Source organism: Lepeophtheirus salmonis, chromosome 12 (assembly GCF_016086655.4).
Source record: "Lepeophtheirus salmonis chromosome 12, UVic_Lsal_1.4, whole genome shotgun sequence".
In the NCBI taxonomy this organism is placed as follows: domain Eukaryota; kingdom Metazoa; phylum Arthropoda; class Copepoda; order Siphonostomatoida; family Caligidae; genus Lepeophtheirus; species Lepeophtheirus salmonis.
In genome coordinates this window covers 6,330,447-6,357,208 of record NC_052142.2, presented here as the reverse complement: position 1 = coordinate 6,357,208, position 26,762 = coordinate 6,330,447, and the positions used below count along the sequence as shown (strand labels likewise).

At 32.8% G+C, this 26,762-nt stretch overlaps 1 protein-coding gene and 1 long non-coding RNA gene across 10 annotated transcripts in view; one reads left to right on the top strand and one right to left on the bottom strand.

Moving 5' to 3' along the window:
- The window catches only part of PKD (serine/threonine-protein kinase D3), a 46,709-nt gene that overhangs the window by 19,191 nt on the left and 756 nt on the right, over window positions 1-26,762 (top strand). For 5 of the 9 annotated variants that reach the window (XR_011782952.1, XR_011782951.1, XM_071892386.1 and 2 more), the window contains one exon: window positions 15,700-16,193. The exons of 1 other annotated variant lie outside the window; for it this stretch is intronic. Coding sequence is in view for 5 of the 8 variants with exons in the window: in XM_071892386.1 (XP_071748487.1) it covers window positions 15,700-15,787 (88 nt within the window). In the remaining 3 variants the exon portion in view is untranslated. Of the gene's footprint in view, window positions 1-806; window positions 1,577-15,699; window positions 16,194-26,762 lie in introns of those variants that run through there. 3 more of the 9 variants (XM_071892383.1, XM_071892382.1, XM_071892388.1) reach the window with 1 other exon arrangement.
- LOC139906862 (uncharacterized) lies at window positions 21,044-26,290 on the bottom strand. The gene is made up of 2 exons (XR_011782962.1): window positions 21,767-26,290; window positions 21,044-21,690 (listed from the first exon to the last, which is right to left on the bottom strand). It is a non-coding gene; the product is annotated as an uncharacterized lncRNA (long non-coding RNA).

The window sequence follows — 26,762 nt, the reverse complement described above, 5'->3', positions numbered from 1 at the left end:
ATTTATATTTTTCTATAATTAATAGCATATATATATGACAAATTAAAAAATATGAGAAAAGGAAACGGGTTAAGCATAAAATTGTATTTCATATGTAATATAAAACTAAATCAGGTTTGCCCAGGACATTCAGAAATTAAAATTGATGTAGAATTTTTCTACTTAAGATAAAACAAAAATAAAGACTAAAGTATTAAGAATTATTCTCGCTACATGTTGGCAATTTATCTTTACAGTTTGTAATGTTTTATTATTATTATTATTTAAGAAAAAATATTCATGTGAACTGTTGTTCACTCATCTTTCATATCACCATTAAAAATTATTTTTCTTATTTTTTTTTTTTATTTTTTTTTTCTCTAAAGCTTATTATCTCCTTTTTTTAAAAAGTGTACGAAGATACATACCAACATGAAGGGAGAATAATTCGTCAAATTTACGGTCTTTTTTATTTTATTTTTTTACATGAAATAATAGTTTGTTAATCCAAAAATTCGTTTTTATAAAAATACAATTTGAAGGCCGACAAAATATTACTTGTCATCTAATTGGCCTTAAAAACCTACTTGAAAAATTTTATTTATAGATTATATAAATCCTTTAAGCAATAAATGATTTCACGTTTGAAAAAATGGGTCAGTCATATGAAGATAACGGTATCTTAATTATATTATAAACAAAATATAGTTTTTAAGACTATATAACGGATTGCGATTTGTATTCATAATAATTAATTTATAGTTACCACAAAAACATAAAAAAATAAGATTTTGCTTCAAATACATTAAATATTCATTCATTCATAGCCTACACGCGTATAAAATCAAGTTGACACAAGAACTGAAGCCGCTTGACCACTTCAAACGTTGGGAATTCGTAAAATTGGCGGAAGGAAAATTCGAAAATGATCCTGATTTTCAACGTAAAATCATTTTCAGCGATGAGGCCCATTTTTGGCTCAATGGTTTTGTTAACAAGCAAAATATGCGCAATTTGGCCGGAAAAAACCAACACGTAATTCATGAGACGCCATTACATTCCCAAAAAATTACTGTTTGGTGTGGATTCCATGCTGGCGGTGTCATTGGGCCGTACTTTTTCGTCGACGATGACAATGTTACTGCGCCATGATAACCGATTTTTTTTTGTTCTGAATTGGAAGATATGGACTTGGATGATATGTGGTATCAACAAGACGGTGCCACTTCACACACAGCAAATGTTACAATTGATTTATTGGAGTATAAGTTTGGTGAGCGTCTTATCTCCAGAAATGGACAAGTCAATTGGCTGCATCGCTCGTGCGATTTATCCCATCTAGACTATTTTCTTTGGGGTCACGTGAAAGCCCTGGTCTACACCAATAATCCGTCGATTAGAAGAGCTCAGAACAAATATTCAACGATAAATTGCTGCAGTTTTCGCCAATTTATCCGGAAAAGTAGTCGAAAACTGGGTTCAACTATTGGACTTCGTAAAACGTGCACGTGGTGGTCATTCAAAAGACATCGAATTTCATTCATAAATTAACTTGAATGTATTTTAACGCAAATAAAGAAATCGTCGATATCTCAAACCGGTATCGTTTTATTTTAAAAAAATGTGAGCTCTGTTAATGAAAAACCCTTTATAAGTATTCATTTATACAATTATGAATACATGAATACTAAAGAATATCAGGTCAACACGTGATAAAAAAGTTATTTAATATGGGCTCTTCTTGCAAAAAACTATAGCCTTGAGTCTGATAGCAAAGGCATTGCAGCAAGCAAAGATCATTTACTTAGACGTTTGTCCCATTCCCTAATTTTGGAAGCTCTCAATGCATCAAATGGGTGTCCATTTTAAATAACTTTTTTGTCACGTACTGACATGATATTAAGTAGTATTCATGCACATTTTTACTTTGAATGGCGCTTGAAGAATAATCCAGATTTCATACTCTGATTCAAATCAAGACTGGATGCAGGTATAAAGGTGTGGCAACAAAATTCGCTTCCGCGTCATATTGTACATGTTAGACAGAGTGCTCTTCCATGAAATGGGAATTGCCCAATGAAAAGGACGTTTCTTTGGGATGGTGTCCGTGTACTTCATGTAGTTATATTTATGAGTGTATGGTTACAATTGTACAATGAACTTATACAAACAGATAGTATAATTGTATCTTGTTACACTACTCATTACTTATAACAACTTTTAGAGCAAACCAGGGAGATTTATAATCGAAGTTGTAGAAAATATGACAACAAAAGCGTGTCATATTGTTTCTAGTTTGTAATCTGAATAAGGTCATATAATTATTCTTCAATTATCGAAGGGAAAACATTCAAGTATAAATTTAACACAACACGCTATTATAAATATGAATTAATTTTTCTAAATAGTTTCAAAACTTTTGAAAGATGTAGATACTCATTTATGTCTATATGTAACAATTATTAGACGTTCAAGAAAAATTATCGGGCAGTTTTTGAAGAAATCAATATTTAGAGGTTATAAAAATATTAAGTTTTAAGATACACTCTTTTTGTAACTGCTAATTTTTCCAGGGGAAAACTTGTGAATATGCGACCAAATGCAATATGCTGACTCCATATTTTGTAATAGTTCCGTTATCGAATGACTACCTTCTCATAATTTCTCAATAAGTCACTCCAATATCCAACGGAGTTAATTTTCTCTTTCTCTGTGTTGTAAACCAAGACAATTAGATACATATTTTACTAGTTCTCAAAGATTCCTGGTATTTTGGAGATCTTTTAAAGGAGTATTTTCACAGAGTATGGGGTGAATCTAGACGTCATAGACTAGTTAATAACGGCGTCGAGTCTGCACACAAATGATAGAAAAATAGAAAGTTAATTGTGATCGTCCTTTCGAGCTTCTACGCGGCTCGAAGTAGGGCATTGGGTATACCTGGCGATTTTGAGAAATATATGGAGTAATGAGTCCATTTTTTGGATAGCTAAAGATACATATATGGAGTCTGGCTTGGATCGACAGAACGAACGGACAGAGATGTGGAGTGAGGAAGGGTTAATCAATTGTGTATATTTTGATAAATAATTTTGTTTATATAGTCTTCCAATAATTAAGTGGAATTTGAAGGGGAGGGATAAGCACTCACTCAACCACTTTGTCTCCTTCGTTTTACGTTATTGTAGTTGAGAAAATAAAAAATAAATACTTCAGATCTAACTAGAAAATAAGGTCTTATTATATAAATTTCTATTGATAATTGAAAGTAATTATAATTGCAGACTACCTAACCTTTATATGAAAATAATATATTCTGTTATAAAAATGTATATGATCTTCACATATATTGAAGTTCTTTCAGCAGGAAGGTCGATATTTGATTAATCTTCCTAAGAATTTTCAGAAAATTGTTGGAGGGACAAGGAGTGGTATCCCCGATGCCTAAAATAGAACCACTTTGATCTGAGACCGTTATAATTTTAAATTATTTGCTCTCTTCCTGTAAACTTGTGAACGACGTAGCTCAATGGACTATGTACTTGGGATAAATTATTCTCTTAAACTCAATGTCCTTGTGTTCGATAAACGGTCACTCCTAGAGAAGAGAATATACATTTTCTATATGGACTTTAAAAAGACAATTTTTATTTCGAATGGTGTAATAGTAATACTTAGAGATGAAACTTTGTAATAAAAAGCCGAGTATATAAATTAGAAAAGGAAAAAGGGTTGGTTCATGTCCTTTCTTCTTTTTGTTCATTATTTAATATATACTTTTCACTTAGAAGTTAGTTTTCCCGCCTATTTTTTTGGCAAACTATTTTAAAAACACAGAATAAAAAATATATATATAAATTATATTATAAATACCCAGGTTGATAGAAATATAAGGTTAGACCATGATGTAATCGAGCTTCTTAGAATTTTCAATTTGATATATCGTACCCACTGCTAGGTAAAACAGACAAATTTTGAAAAAAGGGGCCACCAATCATTGTGTATGACGTAACTATTGCTAGAATTTTCAATCGTACCAACTACTTGGCAAAGAAGACAGATTTTGAAAAAATGCACGCAACCACTCATATACTATGACTTCAATATTAAAAAACGTGGTGGAAGTCAAACATCAGTCGTACACGCGTTATAGTATAACCTTGTATTTCTATTAACCTTGATAAATATAATATTTTTCCTCTGCTAATGCTATTTTAAGTGTATAAAGTTTTTTTTTGTTATTTTTTACTATAGCCACATCCTCCTAAAGCCACAGAAACTTCAATTAAGTGCGGCAACCCGTGTAACATATACTCCTAAGCCTGTGATATATTTTCATATACTAAAATCACATCTTTTACAACAAAATTTATAAGACCAAAACAACGTCATTAAAATAGCCAGTCTTCTTAATGGCTTCAATGTAGTGTAAACTTTCTTTTTTATTAGGCTTTGTCGTTCATATTTCCCTACTTATACTCTCCAGAGCATCACACTCTACCCATAAATGAATTGGAGTCTCAGTTGTATCTCCACACAATCTGCATGATGCATCTTCCACCATTCCAATAACCTTAAGGTGCTTCCTTAAAGGAATATGCCCAGTAATGAAACCAACTATAATGTTTATAGATGCTCTCCTGCTTTGAAAAAGTTTCCATTCCGAAGCAGGCCCCTTCAAAAAGAATTTTGCTTGGCGGACGTTATGTCTTTTATCCATTCCTGTTTCCATGTTTTCCTTATATTCTTATTTATCTCGGACAAGACTGTAATTTTGGGAACTTCCGATTATTCTAGAATAGTTCTGCCATTCTTGGCAAGCGCATTTCCTGTATAACCCCAATGACCTTCTATCCATGTTATTGTCACATTCCTTTTCAAACACTTTATTTCTTCTATCACCCTAACTTGTTGACCCGTGAAGAAGCGTTCATGTTTTGCTAAAGAACTAATAGCAGCTGAACTGGAAAATTTTGATAGGCATTTGAACGAACTTTTCCATTGTATTGAGAGCAGGTATTGCCTTTAAAATACCCTCCAGTTCTGCTTGAATAACAGTATTGTACCATTCTAATTTGCCACAGCCTTCCATGACACAGGTATCTCCATAAGTTATACACCAGCCATATACGACTTTGTCATCGATTTTTGAACCATCTGTATGAACGTTAAGAAATTTTGAACTAATCGTACATCCTTGCTTATCAATTTCAAGTGAAATATTATGGCAATTTTTTTTCTCAGTAAACTCTATTGGTCCTTTAAATATATTTAAAATTGATTTCAACTCTTCTTGGATCAGCCACGCCCCTCCTTCTGGTTTATTTGTAGGTATTCAGGTTATACTAATGTCTTCTTCTATTCTCCTGTGGGTTGCTAGTGCTCGGCGTTTTATGTTTAGGTGTAAAGATTCAACATTTAAGAACGGCTCCCACTGCATGATTTGAAGCGTCTGTAATTAAATGAAATATATTACACTTTGGGTTTAGAAAAGGTAAACAACAAATATTATCCAAAGTGTTTTTCATATCCTCAAACGATGATATTTCTTTCTGAGTCCAAACTAAATCCATTTTAACATCTGATAAACGTATTAATTCTGTTAAAGGTAAGACTAAATTAGCAAAATTGGGTATAAGATGCCTATAAAATCCAATCATTCCTAAGAATCGCCTCAATTCTGAAGGGGATACTGGTTTCTTGAATGCTTTGATAACTGACAACTTATTTTTACATGGTATAATTCCATCTGGAGTTATTGTGACTCCAAGAAAATCAATATTTTCTTTTAAAAAATTCACATTTATCTTCCGAAACACGCAGTTTAAATTGATTTAAAGTCTTGAGGACAGTTTCTACATGTTGTAAATGTTCTTCTTTAGTTGTACTAAATATCAAAATATCATCTAAATAAGTGAATGTAAATGTGAATTTGCCCAAAATTTTATTCATAAATCTTTGAAACGAAGATCCTGCATTTCTCAAACCAAAAGGCATATAATTAAATTCATACAAACCAAAAGGAGTTGTAATAGCCGTTTTGAGTTTATCTTCTTCATTGACAGGAATATTGTAATAGGCTTGACAAAGGTCGATTTTACTGAATATTTTTGAGCCATGAAGACGAGTAGCAATATCATTCATATGAGGAAGTGGATATTTATCAGGAATTGTTTTAGCATTTAAAGCTCGGTAATCTCCGACCATTCTCCACTCTCCTGGTTGTTTCTTCTTCACAAAATGTAAAGGTGTTGCCCAAGACGAACTAGAGGGTCGAATAATTCCAGCTTCAAGAAGAGAGTTTAATTTCTCCTGACAAATCCTTGTCTTTTCAGGAGAAAGACGACGAAATTTGAATGTACATGAAGGAGAACTTCCAGTATCTATCCGATGATGTACGTCCGGAGGAATATCGATCGGGGCGTTATTAGGACGAGATACTGTTAAATAAGGATATTTCATAAAAATATTTTTAATACAAGACTCAGATGTTTCAAACGTTTGATTGATAGCAAATATGCCATTCTTTGATAAGAGAATACCTGCAGTTAAGTTACCAGTTTTAGGGTCGGACAAAGTTCCATTTTTGCAGTCAATCACAAATTCGTAATGGTGAAGAAAATCAATTCCTATTATAGGATTAGTTACATCAGCTACAACAAAAGTCCATGGATAATTCCTGCGTAATGTTTTAATTCCAATTACACAAGTTAACTCTCCAAATACTTGAATTATTTTTCCATTAGCCGCGACAAGCTTTACAGGTGACGGATTGAGAGAAGTAATCAAAACTTTTGAAATTGGTAATAGTGATATTGTAGCCCCTGTATCGATTAAAATTTCCACCTTTACCAAATTATTGATTTGAGCTGCGACTTTGATAAAGGGCAAGGAGTTCGCCGCTAAACTCACTTGCCTTTCCTGTTTTCCGAACGAATAGGAGAAGAAGGGCGTGATGAAGGCTCTATATTTAAATTCGATCTTGATTTTGGAAATATGCACCATTTCTTACAAGATCGTGCAGCATGTCCATAAAAGAGATGTGCTCTACATACTTTAGGACGTTGATCTGGATAATATGGAGTCAGAGTCAAAGATTTGAATTCTCGATTATGATCTCTATCTGAAGTAGGTGATGAGTGTGAAATCACCCGGTTAACTGATTTAATATTAATCATTTCATGCAATTGATCAGCCAATTTGCCTAACTGTTCCAAAGAATCTTCAGATCTTGAGACCAAAACAGGCAAAATTTCTGGATGAGCGGCGTTTAAAAATTTATGCTTTACCATATCTTCAGGAATAGAAATCTTCTGAGCTGTTTCGCTTAGAGATTTAAGATATTCTGACGGTTTTCCAATCATCATCGTGCTTCCAATTAATTCGTCGAAAAGTTGACTTTTAGACTTTTCAAAAATGTCAAGAATTTCGGTTTTCAACTTGTCATAGGAGTTGGATGTTCTTGTTTCTTTCCCGACTTTTCGTGCCACGCTGTGAGGGAGTCCTGTTATTGCGTATAAAAATTTTGTCGAGTCAACAGTGATATTATTTAATATAAATTGAGATTCCAAGATGTCGAAAAAAAAAAAAAGAAGGATCCTCGATACTAAAATCGGGAGTCCTGATAGCGACTTTAGAAATTGAATTATCTCCACGCTTTTCCTCTGTTACTTCCTTCATAATAATATAATTTTTACAACCTGTTTTCCGCTGCCACCAATATGGATTTTTGAGTATATAAGGTATAATAGTAATTCCACGTGTACGAGTCCGTAACTAATAATTAATTCGAAGGAATAGATGAGATCCAGGTTATAAAAATATTAATTGATTTATTATCACGAACGAAAAATGTGGTTCTTCTTTGAACGAAAGGAAAAAGGAAGTCTCGATAAAAATAACAAAAAGGAATAAATAGGGGTTGGTCACTGAACGCCACATGTCCATTTTGCGTTAATGTTTTCAAGCAATACATTCGGACTTCCTTCTTCATATGTTTCATATAACCCATTTATATTTGGGTCACCAAAATGCCCTCTCACTAAATTATTTAAGCATCCATTGCCGTAATCCCCCCCATCTTTATTACTGTGACTATTATGGCCATTTAGCCGCTTAATTGTAGCTGATATTGCTGTGTACGAATCCAACTCCGTGCATCTCTCCCTCCAATGTCTCTCCAGTTCGATTACCCTCCTATATTCTGTTTTACATTCATAATAGTCAACTCTATCGTTACTTCATTGGGGTTTTCTCACTCTTCGCTCAGCTTTCTTAGTTTTTTTCTTGAATACTTTCAGTTCTTGTGTCCACAATTGTGTAATTCGTTTATATATTTTTGGACGCTGTGGTGCCAATTCATTAAGAGCTTCGACGAGCGACCTCATAATTTCGGTAGAAAGAAGTTATATTACCTTCTCATGTATCCTGTTTTCCAATCCAGTTATTGCAACCTTTTTCTCAGTATACACTTGCCATTTGATTGACCTTAGATTCCCGCATAATATGGGCTTTGTTTCAATTTCAAGTTTAACCATTAAATACTTATGGTCAGACATTGATTGCTTTTTGGAAACGCTCCACCAAGAGACATTGGGAAGCATTTAGTCGTTGACGAGGGATACATCTATATTCGAGGAACATTTTCCTCCTACAAATGTAAACTCTCTTCCTTTGTTACATATGTTCAATTCAAGTGCTGCACCCATCTCTCCTACTTGATCATCTCTTTTATTTGTAGTTTCATCATCCCATAATGTGCTATGTGCATTAGTATTCATACCAATCAAAATGGGTGTGTGCTCTTCTTTACATTTTTGTTTCAATTTTTCAAGCAATGGAAAGGTGCATTCTAACATTAAATCCCCATCATATGATACCACAACAATTCGCTGTTCCTTCAGCTTCAATGTTATTGTCACTATATTTTCATTACAATAATCAACTAAGTTAACCTATTTTAAACATTCCAAAACCATAATAATAATCCTTACGCTTGATACTGTGGAGCATTGATGTAAAAAATTATCATAACAGGGATGCCTATGGACTAAACGGCAATTTTTGGAAGATAGCTCCGTAAGAAGTGCCATTGTTATTCTATTTTCATACATCATCTTACACAGTTCGTAACCTCCTTTGAATCTTTTATCCATATTTATCTGTGCACAATTAGATTCGAAGCCAGTCTCTTTTTTCATATTCTTTTTGTTTTTAAATCCTTTCTTCTCTCCTATCGTGAATTTTTGTTTAAGTGTACTAATCTTCTCCCACCATTATTTATCTCAAAATCATCTGAATATAATCTGCAGGAATAATATTGCATAGTCATATGGAATAATATAGTTTCTTTCACATTCTGCATCATAATAAAATAAATTTAAACTTCAATAGCAATCACCGCAACCCTGGCTCTTTTACACTTCGTGGGGCGTTTCTTTAATATCTGGGGATAATCCTTTATCAGTAGCTGTATCCCCCACAACCGGTTTTCAAATCAATGCCTGAAACCCCGATTCAATTTTCATTGGGTATGTCAGATTTATGATCCTGGTTTTCATCCTGTATCCTGTAATGTCTTCGTATGGAATTTTCATAATTTCATCTGGGGTTTTTTTTTCTTTATTTTTTTTCCGTACATTACTTTCCTCCCCACAGTTTCTTCATCCATTTGAGAGTTACATTCTTCATCGTTCCTATTTTCTTCCCCAGCAATCATCTCGTTTGATTTATTATTTGGAGTCGTTTAATTGGGATAGACGGTCAACCACCTCATAACTCACTGGCGTCTACGCATTTTTTAGTCGTATATTGAAGGCTCTATTCAAACTGTGTGAAAATTCTCGACGTTCAACTCTTGCTTTCAAAGAATTATTTTCTTATCCTTGAGATCAATAAATAAAGAAATTTTGATTCTTTCCCTCAGTGAATTCAGCTGTTGAGGCTTCATCAAAATTATTTCAGGTCTATACGGTGTCTCACATGTGACCGATCTTACCTCCATTAAATTAAGGCCTAAAACATCCCTAGCTATGTAGGCTACATTGTCTATACTCATTTGTTGGAATTAGGTCATTCTACCACTACTCGCTCACAGACGAATAATAAGAACTTCAACCAATTATTTTCTGAATTTTGCATGTCCTTTCCATCACGTTTAAATTAATGAAAGACATTTTTTTTCCTTTCTATTTTGTCCAACCACCTCAGAGAAGGAGGATGTCTTCTCAACCTTTTTCTTTTTACCTTCATTCATAATGGTGTTGATTTCTGTTATTTTATTTTGAAACTCATGGAATGAGTCGTAACAATCCTTGTGACAGGTTTTTCCCTGGTCGATTTTATCTTTTTGCTGCTCTAGACCCAAAAACTCATCTACCTGATTAGTGAGGTTTCTGTATCATTCTTCGCCTGTGGGGGTATCCATTCCCTTTTATATGTATTTAGCGAAAGCCCCGAAAATTGTACCAAAGCGAAATATTTATAAAATTAAAAAAAAACGGGAGTGAACTTTTTTCCCGTCAACATATATATCAAATAGAACCAATATCCAACTTTTTCACTTCTTATTTTGTCATAATGTAAAAAATATTAATCCAAAAAAGGAAAGAAAAAAAAGAAAAACAAAGATGAAAACCCTTCCCGATTTTCTTATGTGTGTTTATTCAGAGTGCGATGTAGTGGTTGCATAAAAAGATGGCGACGATCTTTACTGGACTATATGTCAAAAAGGATTCCCGATGGTAAATAATATTAGAGGAATAAAAACCTTGTTTAATAGGTACTCATATAACAATATACACTACTTGTCAGCACTAATGGAATCGACTATAACTTTAACAACTATAACTTCACTTTTTACATTTAATTAATCACCATGAAAGACTGGCACGTCTTCACTCCACAAAAAAACAAAACATGTATAAGGTTATCCGCTTTATATAATTTTTTTATTATTTCCCCCCTCCCCCTAAAAGAAGTATTATAATAGAGGCAGTTAATTTTAACAAGAATCTCAATTCAGAAACCATTCTCACCGCTTTCTTCTCATGCTCATTTTTCCCTACAAACATGTCAACTCTATTAATAAGTACGGTTCTACCTGACCAGTGAAAGAAACAATAATAATAGTAAAAACTTAAGTCAATAAAAAAATCAATATTGATCTGGTTCAACAGAAAATACTTTCTTTTTTAGAAAAGATAAAAAGAATTAGTTTTGAATTTCAGTCCATAGTTTCACACCTCATTCTAGACCAATGTATCAGTCCCACATCATTACCCTTATTGTTTATTGGAACCTTGAATTAAAAACAAACTTGTAAGCATTACGCTATTTTGGCGTTTCGTTTACTTATTTTGTTAGGATTAAAGCCATTATTTCTTGTCTGTGTTACATTCATAATGTAGTACCATATAGATTTACACTGTACGATAGTAAATCGTGACTTCCGGTTCGATCGTGTCAGATTTCAAGATTTTTTAACACAATAATTTTGGTGAATATTAACGTTCAAATGAGCTTCACCTGACTAAAATTTATTCATTCATTGTCAAGATGGAGGTCAATAGGTAAAGTATAGGTGGATTGAATCGCACCCTGCAAGCTAGCAAGAAAGTTTTGCCGTCCTAGCTTCGGCAAAATAGTATTAGCTGTAACACCGATGAAAGATCTCCCGACCATTTGACCAGCTATCTGGAGTGGTGGATACATAATCTGCCGCTTCTAGTTCGGTGCAAATCTTGGTCTTCATGGCTTTAAACTTCATCGACATCTTTTCCAGGATCTCGTAGCGAGATGAAACTTCCTTTCCAAGTTACAGAGTTTTGATTAGATCGACAAAACTAGGCTTAGCAGTTTCTTCCATAAACCTAAAAATGTTGTTATCTAGTCTCATTTATGAGCGAATAAGTCTTGCATGGTCTGGACATTAAAGACAAAACTTTTGGTTGGGTTTCATGGTCCACATCACTAATATTCTTTCTCTTCTTACTATTAAGAATAATAAGTTTCTTGAAGGCTTCTTACTCAAAGAATGGTACCTGCTAATATGTTGAATTAGATTACCTCTAGAAGATGTGTGAGCCTTAACCAATCCCGTTTTTCCCATACTGAGGAAGCATTTAAGCAGAGTGCTAGTGTACCCTTCTCCAACGTTTCCTGTAATATTGACTGACTTGAAATGATTTTCCTTAAAATAGGGCTCAGATTTATCCGAGGTACTTCAGTTTGGACAAAACCCGGTCAATAACTCCCGTCTATTCGAACTATTATAATCACTAAACAATTATTGTGGGTCACTCATGATCAAGGCTGTGGTATGGGGGGTACAAAGGCAAATTAATATTTAAATTATGGAGTCCAAGTCAGGCTACAATCCTTTGAGAAATATTCTAGTACTAATAATGAAAGGGGGCTATACACCAAAAAATTGAACTGCTATCTACTAATATCTAATGAACTTTTTCTCTTCTTCGTATCATCATGAATATGAGGAAAAATTTGTGTGATTCATTCCGATCAAGATTTTTTTTTTTGTACAAACTTGTTTAAAAATTGATACGTGCATCATTTTTTTTTGTCGTCATTAATATATGATATGAATTATTTTTCCCACAAGGCTTATAAAAAAATATAGATTTACATTTCATTAATATAGTGTTTTTGGGTACCTTTTTATATATATTAAAGTTCAGACTTTTAGCTATAAAATGAGCTACTTTTAAACTTTTTAAGTATATTTATATTGCGTTTATGAGCCTCTAAATAAAAAACACACATATTTTGAACTTAAAACAAAGATAACTTGAGTTATAAACAAGATACGTATATTTTAAGAATTGTTTTATAATTTTTTAACATTAAGTTTAAAATATATTTCTATAATTTATCCTTATCTTCAACACTAAGCCCTTAAAAAGCTTTGAACCTTAAAAATAGCCAAAAATTTCAAAAAACGTATCGCATTTATTTGATGGCCACGAAGTTAAAAAATAAGGTCATATATGTAATCTGGGGATACACTCTATTAAGTTGAGCATATACTGTTCCAGTCCCTAAAAAAAGTGTGATTTTGTTAAATAGTGTCGTTTTTTATCAATTTAAAGCCTAAAAAAGGAAAAATATCGAGTTCAGAACAAGATACAAAATCATTAAAATCACTTAAATTTAAAAAAATAATTAGTGCAAAAGATCATGTTCCTCATTGTTACATAGTTAAATTATATAAAATTTATGCAAGATATGTCTGATATAAACTGTTTTATGTTTTGAGTTTATCCGAGTCATTCCATTGAAAATTTTCACTAGTATTTTATATGAATTTTTCTAAAAAAAATGCTGCGAATAATGAAGTTGTTGTTTCTTTTAATCGATTGTGAGTTTACGTTGTATCCAATTATTACACAACTTATGCACGTCCAAATTTTAATTCACAATATTTTCAACGCGTTCCTTTAATATCCGTGGAGTGTTCGCTATGTCAATCAACTTCACTTTAAGATCATTAATATTTTGTGTACTTTTTTGATGTTTTGTCGGTAATTGAGTCTTTCGGATGTTCACTGCATGCATGGTCTTCGACGCTCATTTTGCCTTGTTTAAATTTAGCAAAGTAAGTATCAACAGTTCATTTCGCTAGTGTTGAGTCCTAGTAATTTTTATCAAGCAACCTTTGGCTTCGACCCAAATAACATAGGCGGCACACAGGTGTCCCGTATTTTGATTCATTCGTAATTGCATATTTTTTTATGGAATTTAAAATATTTTTTAAATATTAGAAAGTATAATATTAGATCTCCTAAATTTATCATGGGACTTTATGTTCGTGCTATACAAGTCTTCCGACATGGTAATTTTTGGAATTTGATAAAATAACATTCTTATGTATTAATATTTAAAAATAGTTATTGTTTTTTTAATATTTATCTTGTATAAGGAATAATTGTTGAAAATTTTGTTCTGATTTGATTCAAAAGTTATGGCTGTTTAAAATTGTTGGGACACTGGTGTCCCTGTGGGTTTAAAGTTTATTTTTATCAGGTTTAAAAATTTGTTTAGGATTAGACCTGTATCTTTTGTTTTTTGCTCATTTAGTGAATTCATATTAAATTAGTGAACAGATTAGTGAGTAAAATATAGTGGGTCTAATGGGGGTTAATAAAAAAAATTATTTTTATCTCTTTATAACATAGCTAGTTGCTTTACTGACAAAACAAATTGTTCTTAAACTCTTAAACATATTGTTGTAGTCCAGATGTATTATGAAAATAGCGCCTTCTACAGGGTTTGGAAGTAAAACGTGGACTGTTAATAAATGCTAACTATGTAATTAAAATAGAGAGGTTTTTGGATTTTTTCCTGCATATTCCGAATTTCCTTTCTGCATAAGTAAACAAAAACTAAACATTTCTTCATTAGTGAGCAAGAAGCATAAAGGCAGAAGGTCTCATACCTTTTGGATGCCAAAATTGAGGTGGCAGAGGTAAAGGGACATTGTGAAGTGTTCTAGGACCCTCATTTTCAAGGTGGCCAAGTTGAACAAGGATGGAAAGACCTCTTAAGGAAAGAGGGTGGTGGGGAGCACAACTTGAAAAGGGATCCTAAGTTTCCATAGGAACCTGAAGAAGAAGAAGATCAAGGAGAACCCACCACAAAATCCATGAATCGTCTCTCTAACGAGTTCGACGTAGATGAAGAGTCAATCAGGAGGGATGTGAAGGAGGACTTGGGTTTGTCCTCTTACACAAGAATCCCACGCCACATGTTGACGGACACTGAAGGAAAGGAGACTGCAGAGGCACAAGAAAGTTCGTGCTTGGATCAGGGCAAATGTATCCACAGTAAAATTTTATTTGAGAAGATTTTCACCGTGGACCAGGTCTGCAACCGTCAAACCGACTGTTGTCTTGGGAGATCACCAGGGGAGGTCATGGGGGTGTTCCGTACAAAACGTCTGGCCCAAACAATTTCCTGGAGGTCGTGGCATCCGACGGCAAGACGATGCTTCTCTTCTTTTTTAAGACTGGGGGGACAATCGGCCCGGAGGCCTACTAAAAGGTGCTGAGGTTCCCCATACTACCATGGTTCTAGGCGACCAACCCAGAGGACAACTACGTGGTGACCCAAGTTGATGCATCCTCACACATATCGACCAAATGACATTAGTTCTTCGCCGACAACATTGGTGATTTTTGCCCCTAGGACATGTGGCCATCATCTTCGCCGGATTTGAACCCATTGAACTTTGCTGTGTGCGGTACTCCTTGAAAGCCGCCAATGTGAAGGAGTGGAACAACTTGTCCGAAAAGTTCATCAACTCCTACAAGATTTTTCCGCCGCCGTGTGGAGGCTGTGATTACTGCTGAGGATGCTTCCGAACCCTATATGTGTCAGCCGAAGAACTTTTTAGTGTACCTAATATATATATGATATACAATCAAACCTGTATTAAGTGGTCTGGCAAGTGTAACCAAAAAAGGTGCATCATTGAACAGGTCACCATTTCCTCCATTGATTACACGTCTTTATAGTCAATTTATATAAAGCAATCAATGGATATCAAAGACTTGTCAGATTTGGCAGTAACACACTACAGTCTAGTACTTTGGAGGGACATTTTCGTTAAGAAATATTATTATATATCTTTTTTTTATATATATTTTTATTCTATTTTGAAAATGTATTTACGATGAAAATCTTTTAATTATTTCATTTTTTCAGATGGGACCTTTATCGGAAGCTCTATGTAGATAAGGAACATAGTTTATTAAATTGTACATCCAAAAACACCGAAAAAGTGGCATTTTGAATCAATAAATCTACATTTATTATGCCAGTCGAAACACTTTCGTTTGATAGGATTATATGGCATATAAAAGTGATTTGGTTAGACGTATATGTTGAATTACTTTAATATTAGTTTGTTGTATATTAAATTTTTCTTTCAAAAAGGATATATGTTGAAAATCAGAGTTTAATTCTGAAATTTTTGTATCAATATAAGTTGTAAACTTCTATTACTAGGTCTCTACAATTACAATATCTCCCAAATAATGATTTCAATACTCAAATTAGCATATAATTTTGTTTTAACTAGTTTTTCATGCAAGTTACTTCTATTTATTTATTAAAATATAAATAAAATTTTAAAAATAATTGTTGTAGGGGCTCTATTTCTAAAAGTTGAAAAATATTAATAAAATCAATCTAACTAACTCGTGATAAACTTTTATTATGTGTAAAACTCCTAAGAAAGGGTTATATCAATTCTTAAGTTACTATAATGTCTATAATAATTGTTTAAACTTTTCTTACTACTATCTTATTTTGTAGAAGTATTGGACATTCATTAAAGGTATTTCCTTTCATCAATTAAATTATTTGGAGTTCTCACCTGTTAGCATACATTTGAATTTGAAGTTGTCGAATCATAGATTTTTATTTGTGAATTCATCTGTATCAAAGGATCTTCTCCAAAAAAAAAATTATATTTGTAACCCCTTGTTTCTGGTTGTCTTATGTATCAGGATATATCTCTGCGTAGCCTGTTTTTCTTTTTTCTATCCTATATCACATAAAAAATCAGAGAATGAAAGGTTAACATTTATTCAGTAGCTTCACTTATAAGCGAAGTTGATAATCCTGTAGAGAAAAAAGCGTGCAAGGAGAGGGGGGGGGGGAAGAAAGACTTATGATATCATAGTTTAAAATACAAATGTGATTATCAGCTGCTTGGTTTATTATGAATTTTGAGGATATAACGAAAGTATTTCTTAGCAAAATGTTTAGTGAAGATATACTACGTATAATTGCCCTAGACATTTTTTATCCGTTGCAGTAGATTTAAAAAAGCCTCACTCCATGAAATCATAATTCATTATGAACCATATTCTCAGAATAATAACTAATGAAATGACAAAGTAGAGCATTTCGAAATATATTTGAAGTTCCATGTTTAAAAAAGAAAGCTTAAATTAAATATAATCTACATACTAAAAAATAAACCATCATGCATTTATATTAAATATACAAAATTAAACCCTATAATTATATAAGTAATAATAACAATAAATTATAGATACAGAATATTGAAACAATAGATTGATCCAAATAATATTTCTTGTTGTGACATTCATTCAGTGAAATATGTCATAACATAAGTTGCTAGACACAAGCCAGACGTGGAGTTTAATCAAAAAGATAATTAACCTTTTTTCCTGATGTGGAAGTTGCTATATGCACAGGATAGATATCGATGAGATCTAAATAATTATTAATAATAAAGTAAATCTCAAAATCATAAAATTAGACAAAAATATACTAATTAAAGAAATGTTAGAATTAAATCCATCCAAAATATTTAGAACAAAAGCTAATTATGTAGTAATGTCCGGCGATATTACTCCTTATTAAGAGCATCAAAAAGATCCCCCCCGTTATTTATGCTTATACATACGATTATGAAGGATACACACAATTGCTAATTATAATGCTCCACCCAATGCAATAATTTTTGCCTTTTCTTTTAATCTGAACACCATTTCTTGGAACTTATGAACCATAGCTAATCCTTAAGTGATAAAAAAGCAATATTTATTGACTATGTAATATTGGAAAACCTAATGATTTTTTCCAAAAACCAAGCCTTCCCTCAAAAATACCCAAGTCTTTAAGTAAAAAAGCTAGTGTCAGACAAACTAGTTGTGAGCCATCCAAAGCTACTACCCCCGTTGTTGTGGCCATTTAAGCAGTTCTTTTTGCCATTTAATGACTTGAAAATCATAATTATTGATATTTTTAGCAAAAATAGAATCATATTTTAGGGCTAGATTTAAAAAAAATGAATACTTATTGTTAGATGGTACAAAATTCAGAGTTCCATTTCGAAATTAGTAAATATTTTATACTTTTTACTAATAACTTAGATCGTAATTTTGTGTGAATGACTCTAATCATACTGAAAATTATCTTAACTTCACAATTTACAATTGGGGCATTACTATAAATCATATCATTACCAACATCCTTCATTAATTTAATGATGGTTCCTCAATTCAGCGAAATGTGCAATGGGGAAATACCAGATAGTATTAGATCTTCGTAGAGAGAACTCCTTAAAAGGCAAACAGTGACAGCTGAACTTAAGGGAGAAAAAGTTAGCATAAATCTAACAATGAATAGTCCCTAAGGAGGTGTGATTTCACCTATGATATAGAACATGATCATGCACACCCTACTTGAAAAATTTAGTTATTATGCAGTCAAGGCTGTTGGCTATGCTAATACTGGTCTAAAATGGGGAAGAATGAATGGTTTTACGTCGAACTCAGACAAAACTAAATCAATAGCTTTCTCAAAGGCATATAGACTGTAAAAAAAGGAGGGGGGGGAAGGGGGGCAAATAGACTTGTTTGAAAAATGTATGAGCTGGAGAGGTATCCTAAGGGACCCTCCACCTCTCTAATCCAATCTTAATAGACATAGGTAGTTGAGTGGCGAATTAAATACATGATAGTACAAGAGTAGTTGAATTTTCATATGGACTCCTCCATTGATGAAGACCTATCCCGAATTCGGGATTAAACTCTCAAGGGGGGTTTTAATCTGACACTTTTTGAGTTGTATCGAAAGTCTCTTCTTCTTTTCTTTCTTCTTATGGCCTTTTAATAATTGAATAAACAATATCAATTCAATAAGGAGCTGAATATCCTGGAATCTTTATATTGAAGGAGTTGTCCAACAGTTAAGAAATTAAGTCATAAAGGTTATTAAAGAAAACAATTTCATCTGAGGAATTACCAACATTAATATAATTATATATATGAATTATATATCCCTCCCCCAAGAAATTGATAGTTGAGATTATTGATTCTATCGTTCCTACAGGATGCTTTCTAAAATTGTGACATATTAGAAAGAATGGTTTTGAAAGGAAAAAAAATGTCGGAGAGGTTTTGTTGTTGAATGTAATCTAATAAAAGCTGGGCACACTTCCAAGTCAATCCAGAAGATAAATCGTAAAATTGATTAAATGTGCAAAAAGGAATTCGAGGATGGAATTGAGTCTGATAGAAGTCCGGGAGTGGTTCAATTAAAACTGTGTACAACTTTAAGGTTGGTTAAGCTCTTTATAAAAAAAATTCCGTGAATTCTAAAAGATGCATAAAAAGCCAGCTCAGGATCACAACGTAAGCAAAACCGATATGACCAAGATTGTTAAAAATGACATTGGGCTCAAACCTTACAAAATTATATTGCATGATCTTTTGTCATGGGTGCCATTACATGTCATCTTTGACAAATGTGATAAAAAGTTATTTACTGTAAGTTGGAAATTCAACAAAACAAAAACCTATCACAGCATTGACTCCAGCCAAAAATTTACCAAGAAAGATTAAGTCATGGTTTTGGACGCGTGCTTCAAATGGGGGTAAAATTCGGATATTCCTGATGGTGTAAAATTTAATCAAAAGTTTATTTAGACTTTTGAAGACAAAAGTGTAGACCTGGATTGAAAACAGCATTTCCAAGTCCAGAATCTTGCTTCACTTAGGATACCTCTCCAGCTCATACATTTTTTAGACAAGTCTATTTCCTCCCCCCCCCTCTTTACCTGATTTAAATTCCTTCAAAAAATAAGGATGCTCTCATAGCAACTCTTGAGAAAAATTGAACCAAATTTCAGATAATGTAGAATGTACCATTTTTTATGTGGTTTTGGAAGAGATTGGTTGCTGTAAAATATCCCATTAGGTGTAAAACAAGAGGAAAACATTTCTTAATGTAATAATTGAGCACTTTCCAAGTCATATAAATACATCTAAGTCTCCTCCTTCCTTAATTCCGTTTTTTACTTCATGTCCTCTTTCTACTACAAGCATGAATCTGTTTCCTAACTCAAATCCTAATCCTACCTTTCATTATGACTTCAACGATTTTAAGATAAGAATAGAAAAGATTGAGATGCCGTAAATTTTGTTAAAATAAGTATGTGATAAATTAACCTTTATAAAATATTCAAAAATTGTACAAACATTAATAAATAGTTCAATTATTGTTTATCTAAATATTTGTATTGTTTATTTTAACCAAACTTATGTACGTAATACATTTATATGTGTCGTTGGCATTTTGTATTGCGATAAAATACTTGATCTAGTTGAATTGAATAAAGTAAGTAACTATATCACCGGCAATCGTATCTCGGTCGACCACTGTCAAGTTGAACACACTAAAACAATTATATTTACAGACGGATCCAAAGAGAAAAAGGCAACACAGGTGTGGGATGAGCTATTACTTGAAGTGACATGTCAATTTATGAATCATCAGCATAATTAAATAAAAAAACATCAGTCTTACAAGCAGAAATCATTGCCATCACACAATCTCTTCTTAATCAAGACAATCTTTCAAAAAACGTAATAATTCGATCGGATTCTCAATCAGCAATTTCTGTTATTCTAAATCCGATTACAAAAAGTGATACCGTTAAGAATTACAAAGAAATATTAAACATCAGAAAGTGTGAAATAAACATATATATTATTGCAAAAGCCATTAAGATATTTTAGGAAACGAATATACAGACTATTTGGCAAGGAGTGGTACTGAAAGTCAAAATCGTATGTTCGTTGGAGTGCCTCAAAGCTACTTAAAGAAGGTGGTTGGGTCACTTCTTCTTTGAAGTTTAATGCAACAGATACAGGGAAGATCAACGAATGAAACATACACACCATATGTTGAAGAAACCAAAACAATAGAGTGTCAAACTTTCGCGTCAAAACATGAACTTACTTGTTCAAGCCTACAACCTACCCCGTTTTACGTTACAAAAAAATATAGACTCAGGTATTTGATTTAATTAAAATATATGGAAAAGTTTTAAGATTTGTACTAGAGCCTTTTTGTAAAGTAAATTGTTTTTTCAATGAAATCATCTACATCAGAAAAGTCTCTCCAGAAATAGCTTATCTTCCAGACCCTTCTATGGAAAATAACTTAGGGCCCCTTTGAATGACTTAAGAAGTACAAAATCTTGGACTCTCTGTAAATAGCGTTGAAGAAGTATCTCTGCAAAAAAAAAAAACTCATCAAAACCTTTCTTCTAAAAATGACTTTGACAAATTTGCGACAGGACTAGATTCTTGCTATTGTTGGGATGTCTAACCTTTGAGAAAAATTCCACGTTCTTCCTTCATTCATCTGTGATCGTTGTCCATTAATTTTTTATTTCATGAATCCATGTAAACTAAGAAGCTCGTTCTGGAAACTAAATGTGTCTCTCTTGTACTTTAGAGAAAGTTGATTTTCTAGGAGCAAATTACACATTTTCAATAAGCCTAGGTACAAGACAAGGAGATTTGTTATTTCAAGCCGTATGTATAATCGCTTTATAAGTTTGTGGAATAAAATAAGTATAAATAATGCAGTTTGAGGTCTATAAATCAAGAATTGCCTGTTTAAGTCGGTACTATTTACTGATTGGCTTACCTTATTTCTGGCAGGTTCTGAGGAAGAAAGGGTACAGTCCATCAATGCCATGTTCGAAACCATTAATTATTTCAAATATATATGGGATCTCTCAATAAATGTTTAAAAGACACAAATTTTTTCGAATTGTGATGGTGAGATCAGGGTTTTGTTTGGTGCATTAGACATCAATGGCTCTGCTGTTATAGTTGTCGTTGGGGTCTCGGCAGTCTTTCGAAGCTAGAAGAATAAATTAGGTAATAGTTATAGAATCAATACATAAAAAATGATATAATTTTTAATAATATCCCTTTACCTTGATACGAAAAGTTATAAGTATGTGATATCAATATTCTCTCTGTGATCTTTCATTTAGTAAGATATACACCCTTATTCAGTCAAATAAACCAAGAAATAACCAAGATAAGAGATGGCTGAATGGGGAAATTCAAAAGCATATATTTCATGAGCCAGAGTAGAAGCTTCAGTTCGGGAATGGGGCTTTGGCTCCCTTTGTGTCAAATCATTGGGGAAGTCCTTGAACTTCTCATGGATTAAAAGGATTTTTCCAATAAACATTTTTGGGGTGATGAACATTAAAAACAGAAACCTGAAAGATACAGGACGTTGTTTTTCTGAGCAGATTGGCATGGGTATGTTTGAACTATTAAAACAATTAAAAAATGCGGGCATTATTGGAAATAAATGGGATCGTCTTGGAAATTGCTATTGAATATTGTTTGTCCCCTACTGGGAATTGATGAACCTGCCAATTTTAATTCCAGGATCAACAGTAGGTACAAGTTGCTTAACGAATATAATATTACCTCAGTAAGCCAATTTCAGATCCAGGGGTAGTCAAAATTTAAGAAAAATATATTCTATTTTAAACCCAATAGGATATTCTTTGCAACAAAATTCAATGTGTCAATACAGGGCCCCCTGTTATTATGTGTATAGCTTTTGAAAGCTTACGTATTAAGGATATCTGTACATACTTGATGACGGGCCATGACCACAAGGGCCCTACAAAAATCGTAGAGATAACTAGGGAGACTTGAACTCAACACGAAATTGAACCAGCTGCACCTGATAATAATTATGAGGAACCTTTTCACTTACTCACACCAAAAAGTGGTTGTGGTATAGAATTACTACAACCTATTTTTATACCAATAAATCAAATGAGGAACACATGTATCATTGGTCTAAATTGGAGCTGGAGGTGTCTTTCTATCTTCCTTATTACTTCCCTTCATTGTAGTGGTGGATTGCATGATTCACTAAGCTTATAATGCAGTCCGGATCCCTTCTGTTTGGCGTATCGCTACATCATTGAAGCACCACGAGGTATTTAAAATAGTTTTTCTAATGGGCAAGGAATTCTTGGCGCAGTGAAGGTGGTGAAAAAATAATTCCATCCTGCCTGGAGGCTCTGGTGTCCCAGTAATAGGTGTAATAATAAATTTCGAGGATTCGGGGTTACCCTTGAAGAACAAGATATCGCCGAGACCTGTAAACTAATAAAACTGTTCAACAGAAAAAAAAGGTACAAAAATAGTATATCTCCATTTAATAGAGTATGATCATTTGTATCCAAATATGGGCGTAGTTTTTCTCTCAAAGCCTCGTGGCCCTCAGAAAAAGGCCATAAATTATTTCATTATTTATAGCTATTTATAAGGTTCAAAGCTATTTTAAGCTCTCAGGGTTGAAGTTACAGGATAAATAAATCTAATATATTTTAAAGCTGAATGTTGAAAATTTCTAAAATCATTTTTAAAATGTCGATGTCTTGCTTATATCTCGAGTTATCCTTGTTTTAAGTTAAAAATAAGTGCTTTTTTTTTTTCAGAGGCTCATGGCTTCAAGACGAATATACTCAAGAAGTTTAAAAGTATCTTATTGAATAGCTGAAAGTATGAACTTTAATTCTTTTTGAGAGAGCTTCTCCAAAAATGCTCTTCATCCTTGTCAATTTGAGATAAGGCCACGACAATACTTCAAGGATAAAACACATTTTTGAATTGATCGATAATAAAAATCCATAAATATTTGTATGCCCAGCTAGAAAAGTTACAAACAAAGACAGAGAAGAAGAAAAAAGATAGAAAGAAAAAGAGTTTGCTCCGAGGACTCCCTTCAATGTACGTTATATAGAATCCCTCACTCAGTACGGGTATGTAACGAGTCATCTTCTGTCCATTGAGCTTGACATAATTTATATATACAGTTTGATATATGAGGCTTAATGTTATAACAAATTGTATAATATATCGAGTACATATACGAGTATTTATAGACTTATATTATAAAAACAATTCAAAAATGAGTTTTATCCTTGAAATATTGTGGTGGCCTTATCTCACATTGACAACGATATAAAGCATTTTTGGAGAGGTTCTTTTTTTTTTTAAATTAAAATTCATATTTTCAGCTATTTAATGAAATGAGATAAGTTTTGATGAACTTATTCGTCTTGAAGCTATGAACCTCTGAATAAAAAAGCTCCTATTTTCCAGTTTAAACCAAGATAACTTGAGTTATATGTATGATACAGACTTTTTAAAAAGGGTTTTTAGAATGTTTTAACATTTGGTTTAAAAATATATTGAGATAATGTATCCTTATCTTCAACACCGAGGGCTTAAAATAGTTTTGTGTCTTAAAATAGCCAAATAGTTAATATATATGGCCTTATCCTGAAAACTACAAGGCTCTGAGACAAAAATGTAAGGCCATATTTGATTGATTAAATTGAGCATATGTTGTTTTTGTGCATTGAAAAAAGTATGATTTTGTTGGATAGTGCAATTGGTTGTGTTTATCTAAGTCTTGTTTACGATTAGCTTACCTCTTCTCCTTTTTTGTCTTCTTTTTACATTATCCAGTAATATTATCGGTATATATGTTTAGGTGAGGAGTGAGGACAATTTATAACCTATGGTAGTGACGAAATGGAGGAAAAGAAGAAAAAGTTAAATATTTCATATTGTGTATTAAGCTTTCGGGGCGTGTGCCTTTCCCCCTCTTATTTATTGACCAGCTGGCATCTGCTCATTGCTATTATCCCGTCTTCTTCCTTAACGTATATTTTGTAAAAATATATAAATAAATGTGAATAATGTTTATGGTGCTGATACTGTAACAGCCAATAACGTTTACTTTTAATTTTGTCAATTTCTTTCCAGATTTTGATGTCCAAATGTTTGTAAATAAAAAACTAAGTATTCCAATCAGAAAATGCTTGATGCGTGTAGTCTTTTTTCTTCTTTGTTCATTATTTAATAAGTCATGTCTATGTTAAAATCGCCCTCAAAAACAGGGATTCTTAACGTGTGAGAAAATTCCCCACTAGAGAGGAATGGAGGAGTTGCCAAGTGGGGAGTGATCGGTCGCACAGAAGAACCACTGCTTCAAAATTTGGCCAATTATAATTTCTCCAAATTTTCAAGCAAATTTCAAATCACAGTCATTTACAGACCGTATTAATAATAATATATGAGGTATTGTATGTTATTTTTTGGGTAATAGTGTGGGTAACAGAGTTTCCATTATCAAGTAACTACCCATATTTATATAAATTATTACAGTTATTTTATTAAGTGGGTGTGAGTTGTGATGATATTGTTAGTCAATGGCTAAGATTTGTGAATGTGCACGAAACAGTTCGAGAATGACCGCTGTGCAACAGCTTCTCCAACGTTGTTGCGAATAAGCGAAACTAATGCGGTGTAGGCGTCGTTCTCAAGAACGAGCCCATAATCGGCTTCAACAGGCTGCTGGACGAGTTTTATCACTATTTTCCAGACTTCAAAAGTGACACAACCCAATGATTGAGTTCACGAGAGATGCCTTCTGATTTTGAGTTGACAACTTCTTCTCTAAAGAAGCAGAAACACCCCATATATTATTATTGTATTTTCAAAATTTGTGAAGATTAGTTCAACCTATGAAGACCCCTAAAGAAGCCGTTTCGGAAATTAAGCCAAAATCAAGATACCTTACCTAATTTGATACAGTAAATGGATATTGGTAAAGGTATCTCGATGAGACAAGTCAGAAGCTTACTACATTTATAACATCATATGGTAGATTTTATTTTAAAGGAGCACCAATGGGTTTCATTTCTACTGGTGATACATATAATTGTTGATGTGATCAGGTTTTAGAAGGAATTCATTATGCACATGAAGTTTTGATGACGTTCTTGTGGATGATGAAAATTAGAATCACTTGTTGAAAGTATACGGAAAATATTATTAAGCGGTAGAGAATATGGTATTACGCTGAGCAAGGAGAAATTTCTATTCGCACATAAATAAATCAATTTTGTTGCCTATAAAATTTATAAGGATGGAATAGCATCGAATGGAAGGAAGTCATAGGCGATCTATGAGTTCCTGACATCTACAAATAGAACAGAGCTGAGCTAATTTATCGGTTTAGAAAATCTACTCGTAGGCTTTTCATCAAAATTTGCAAAGCAGCAGAACCTTTAAGACATCTGACGCAATTAAAGAATTAATTTGTATGGCAGATTATACATACTAAAGCTATGGAAGAAGTAAAGGACATCTTGAAGAATACGTGTGTCCTTGCAATTTTCGATCTGAAAAAGGAAGCACGCCTCAAAACAGATGCATCAAGATTAGGTCTTAGATTCGATATACAACAATAACATGAGTTCAATGTGGTTCAAGATTTATCATTGAGACATTGTCAAGATATGCAATGATAGAGTCAGAGCCCTTGCTATCAAATGTCCATTAATAATTGTCATATTAACCTCAGTTGACTATATCACTTCGAAGTAATAACCCATCATCATGATCCATTATCTTCAATAAAAATTAAGTTACGAATATCAATTTACAAAGTGGATTTAAAAAATTCTTAAATAGCACGTTCGTAAATTACATGCAATTTATAATATTTTTTTTGATTCGTTAATGTGGATGTAAAATCAAATCTGGCACGACAATCTAAGAGGATAAATAGTCTTAAAGTACTTTTACTTAGCGAGGAAAAAGTTGAGTATCATATTATAGAATGAAAAGTGTGCGAGCCCCTAAAATAGAGATAATCCTAAGGGAAGTGATATATATAAATAATATATATACTTTATACAAGTATAAAGGAATATTATATTATGTAAAATTATTTAAAACAAAAATTATTGGAAAGGAACATGTTTTGTCAAAAGGTCCTAAAAAAAAGGTATATTGCAATAATGATGAACTGAAGAATAATAATAATAAAAAGGGGAAAGTATGCATGCTAAATGAGTACGTAAGCACGTCTCTGTATCC